The following is a 3,772-nucleotide window of genomic DNA, read 5'->3' as shown; positions in this document are numbered from 1 at the left end:
TTCAATGGCTGAGATAGTCTGCAGCTGTCTGTTGCACAGCTAAATGTGTTATATATATTATCCTTCCAGAATCTCTTTCTACATTTCTCCTGTGAAAACAAACCCATTAGTTAAATAGTTAGATGAAAAGGCATTATCACACATTGCAGCTGCTCCTTAGACTTTGAGCAAACAGTGCAGAACCAGCCCTACCAGTTTATGAGAGCTAAGAGATTGTGTTTAACATCTATTTGTGGAATGCAGCGATGGCGTCTGTTGATCTGAGATTCAGCGAAAATTGCTTCCTCTGCTTGAACCCTTATTTGGATCCCGTAACACTGCCTTGTGGGCATCATTTCTGCCAGATGTGCATTTCGAAGTTGCTGGATACCCAGAAGGTCTGTAAGGTTTATTCTTGCCCCCAGTGCAGAGCAGAATTCAAAGAGCACCCCGACCTGCACAGAAACTGGACATTGGGTAGCAAAGCAAAGTCATTCCTTTCTAACCACCCAGAGCAGGGTGGGACTGGGATCTTCTGTACTTACTGTATTGAGTCTCCTGTACCTGCTGCTAAGTCTTGTCTCCTATGTGAGGCTTCTCTGTGTGAGACCCATCTTGCAGCTCACAGCAGATCAACTGAGCATGTCTTAACTGAACCAACAAATACTCCTTTTAACAGGCTATGCTCTGTACACAAGGAACCCCTGAAGTATTTCTGCTGTAATGATGCAACTTGTATCTGTGCATCTTGCTGCCTAGTTGGGGTGCACAAGGGACACAAGGTGGAGACACTTGGTGACTCATCAGAGAAAGAGAAGGAGAAGCTGGGACATGTTCTAGAGCAGCTGATCCCAAAAAGAGACAAAACTGAGAAAAGAATTCAGAGGCTAGTGGAGCAAAGTAGACATGTGCAGGAACAATCAGCTGGTGAGGCAAATAGAGTCACTGCTCTGTTTAGGGACATCAGAGAACAGCTGGAATCCCTAGAGGCTAAAGTCCTGCATAACATCTTCACACAGCAAGTAGAGCGCTCCCTTCAACTGTGTAAACTCATCAAGGAGACGGAGATAAAGAAAGAGGAGCTGTCCAGGAAGATCTGTCACATTAAGGAGCTGTGCAACATGGCAGATGCACTGACTTTCTTACAGGATTTAAAATTAAATGAACTTGACTTTAATGATGAGGAGGACGGAGATGGGAACAAGGAAGATCAGGCACCTTCATTTTTCGATGGTATTGTCAAACCTTTCAGCAAAATGAGCAGATGGTACAAGACTACAGATCAAGAAAATTCAATGTGCTCATTAAGTAGAATGTATGAGAATCTGATCACGGGCACCTTACTCACAGGTTTGACTGACATTATGGAAAGTGTGCAGAGAAGGGTTAATTGGCAGGAGGCTACAGGCATGTTGCTGGATATAAACTCAGCTGCTAATGATGTCGCTGTTTCTTGGGACAAGAAAACTGCATCCAGTTCATTAAGAAGTCAAGGGCGCCCAAAAACACCAGAGAGATTTCAGCTCTACCAGACTTTAAGCAGCAGTAACTTCTCGTTAGGGCGTCATTACTGGGAAGTAGAGGTTAGTGAATCAGGGTACTGGAGGCTAGGGGTGGCCTATTCCAGTATAGACAGGGAAGGAGATGAGTCTTGGTTTGGATATAATGAGAAGTCTTGGTGCTTGTGTAGGGAGGATAAAATATATAAAGTCATACACAACAGTCAACAAACCAACTTACACCACAAACCCACATACCTTAAAATCAGGATCTCACTAGACTACGAGGCTCAATGCCTGTCCTTTTCTGAGATGAGTGAGTCAATCAGACACCTACACACCTTCACTGCTTCCTTCACTGAGCCCCTTCATGCTGCATTTGGTGTAGGGAGGAGGAGTCGGGTGACAATTATTAGTTAATGTCACACAATAAAAATTGGCTCCTATATCTGTCATCTATACCTATAGCTTTGTCTTCTATATTCTGTGACATCTCTGATTTGGGCTATGGCAGGAAGATAATCCAACCTACTGAGGTCTGTATCTCCCAATATAGAGTACCTTAAAAATGTAGGAAGAGTCTGTCCTCTCTTTTCAGGTGATCAATTCTTTCTCACTTTGGTGAGGATGAGGTACCAAGAAACAAAGTGACATATTAGCAATTTTTGGACACAGTGGACTGTGGTCCTACTGGCTGATACCCAGTTTAACACAAACTGATAAACATTATTACCACTATTTGGTGACAAATGGTTAGATCCCCCCTACTTATATGTGTTTCATGATGTACATAGTATATATTGCATAACTGTGTTAAGTGATATCATAAAACCCAGTGGACAAGCTTTAGCTTGTAAAGGTATTCCGTAAAAATTAAACTGGGTTTCCTTCCCAGGATTTTTATTTTAATTTAGTCTTTATAATTCTTTAGATAACACAATTTCATGTGCACGTCTATCATAATCGTTCTCCCTTGTGCATAAGAAATTTTGCTTTGGATGATAATGGAATTGATGAACCCCAAAAATCCTGAAAACTGTGAGAGATCCTGGTTTACTTTAGTGCCATTAATCTTGGACCTGTGGGTACAGTTGATTGGAATCTGTGCAGCTTCTCTTATGCATTTAATAAAAAAAGGGCAATGTTTAAAGGATGTGCTAAATGTGACATCTCCATAAGGTGCCACTAGTAGACAGAATACTTGTATGGCTGTTTTTTCCTTAGGTAGGATACTTTAGTGAAAGACCTCAGGGCAATCCCCCTATTTGGCATAGCAGATTACAGAGAAGGTAAAAATAATTCTACTAGACTGATTTCCCTGCTAAAATAAGAGTGAATGGGGTGCTATCATTAACATATTGTGGTAAGGTCACTATCAGAATAGGTCACTATATATCCCAGGTTCCTAAAAGAGTTGTTTAGGGACTGCTGGTCCAGCCCTGGTGTTTTGTGTTTTCCTGAGGCACCCCAGGTGGTTAATTAAAAAGGTATCTCAAGCCAGAGTGGGAATCTCCAGTCTGGGGAAAAAGACACAGGAAAGCTGCCTGTTTAAGCTCACTGAGAAGCTTGGAGGTTGGGACTTTGTTTTTCATTCCTGTCCTTTGTTTTTCATTCCTGTCCATTGTTTGTTGGAGTCAAATGGTAGGCCTAATCCCTAACCTAACTCCTGACAATATGTAATGGGACTAGACATGGATGTCCATTATCCCACAGGAATAAAATTAGATACATTTGACCTTTGGTGATTATCTGCTATTAGTTATAACTAATCCACAAGCATTTATTTCAATAACAATGTAATTACTGAAGAATTTTTGTGTAAGTCTCACATTTTAAAATAAATGCATCTAAATTAGAAGTGAAGCACAGGGATCTATTTCTTCAAATTTCCCCTTATAGTGGGTGTTATTAACAGTGATTAGATATTTAGGGGTGAATATTCAATATTTAAATTAAAAAAATTTAAATAACATATACATTTAACTTTATACCTTCATTATTGAAAATAGAGACCATTCTGGAAAACTGGAAAAAACTTCAACTGTCTTGGTCTGGTGGGATACAGATATTTAAAATGATGGTGTTACCCAGGTTCCTCTATAAAATACAAATGTTACCAGTTTACTTACTGAATTTTTTTTCGCAAGATTAAAGGGTTGATCACAAATTTTGCATGAAGGCACACAAAGTTTTGGATTAAATACAATATTTTAATAAAAAATAAGCAAGAAACTACTTTTACTATGTTGTGGTTCATTTTGGTGTTCCATTTTAGTGGAATGGAGGAAGAGAAA

General features: G+C 39.8%; 1 protein-coding gene across 1 annotated transcript; it reads left to right on the top strand.

The window, feature by feature from the left end:
- The first annotated feature begins 245 nt into the window (after positions 1-245).
- LOC108707767 (E3 ubiquitin-protein ligase Midline-1) lies at positions 246-1,898 on the top strand. Its single transcript, XM_018245746.2, has one exon. The coding sequence runs from the start codon at positions 246-248 to the stop codon at positions 1,896-1,898; it is 1,653 nt and encodes a 550-aa protein (XP_018101235.2).
- Positions 1,899-3,772: the final 1,874 nt, after the last annotated feature.

The sequence above is a fragment of the Xenopus laevis genome, chromosome 2L, assembly GCF_017654675.1.
Source record: "Xenopus laevis strain J_2021 chromosome 2L, Xenopus_laevis_v10.1, whole genome shotgun sequence".
Classification (NCBI taxonomy): domain Eukaryota; kingdom Metazoa; phylum Chordata; class Amphibia; order Anura; family Pipidae; genus Xenopus; species Xenopus laevis.
This window is presented reverse-complemented; position numbering and strand designations above follow the sequence as displayed.

Bases quoted from the DNA above. Each gene is read 5' to 3' on its own strand.
- LOC108707767 (XM_018245746.2), top strand. From the start codon at position 246: ATGGCGTCTGTTGATCTGAGATTCAGCGAAAATTGCTTCCTCTGCTTG.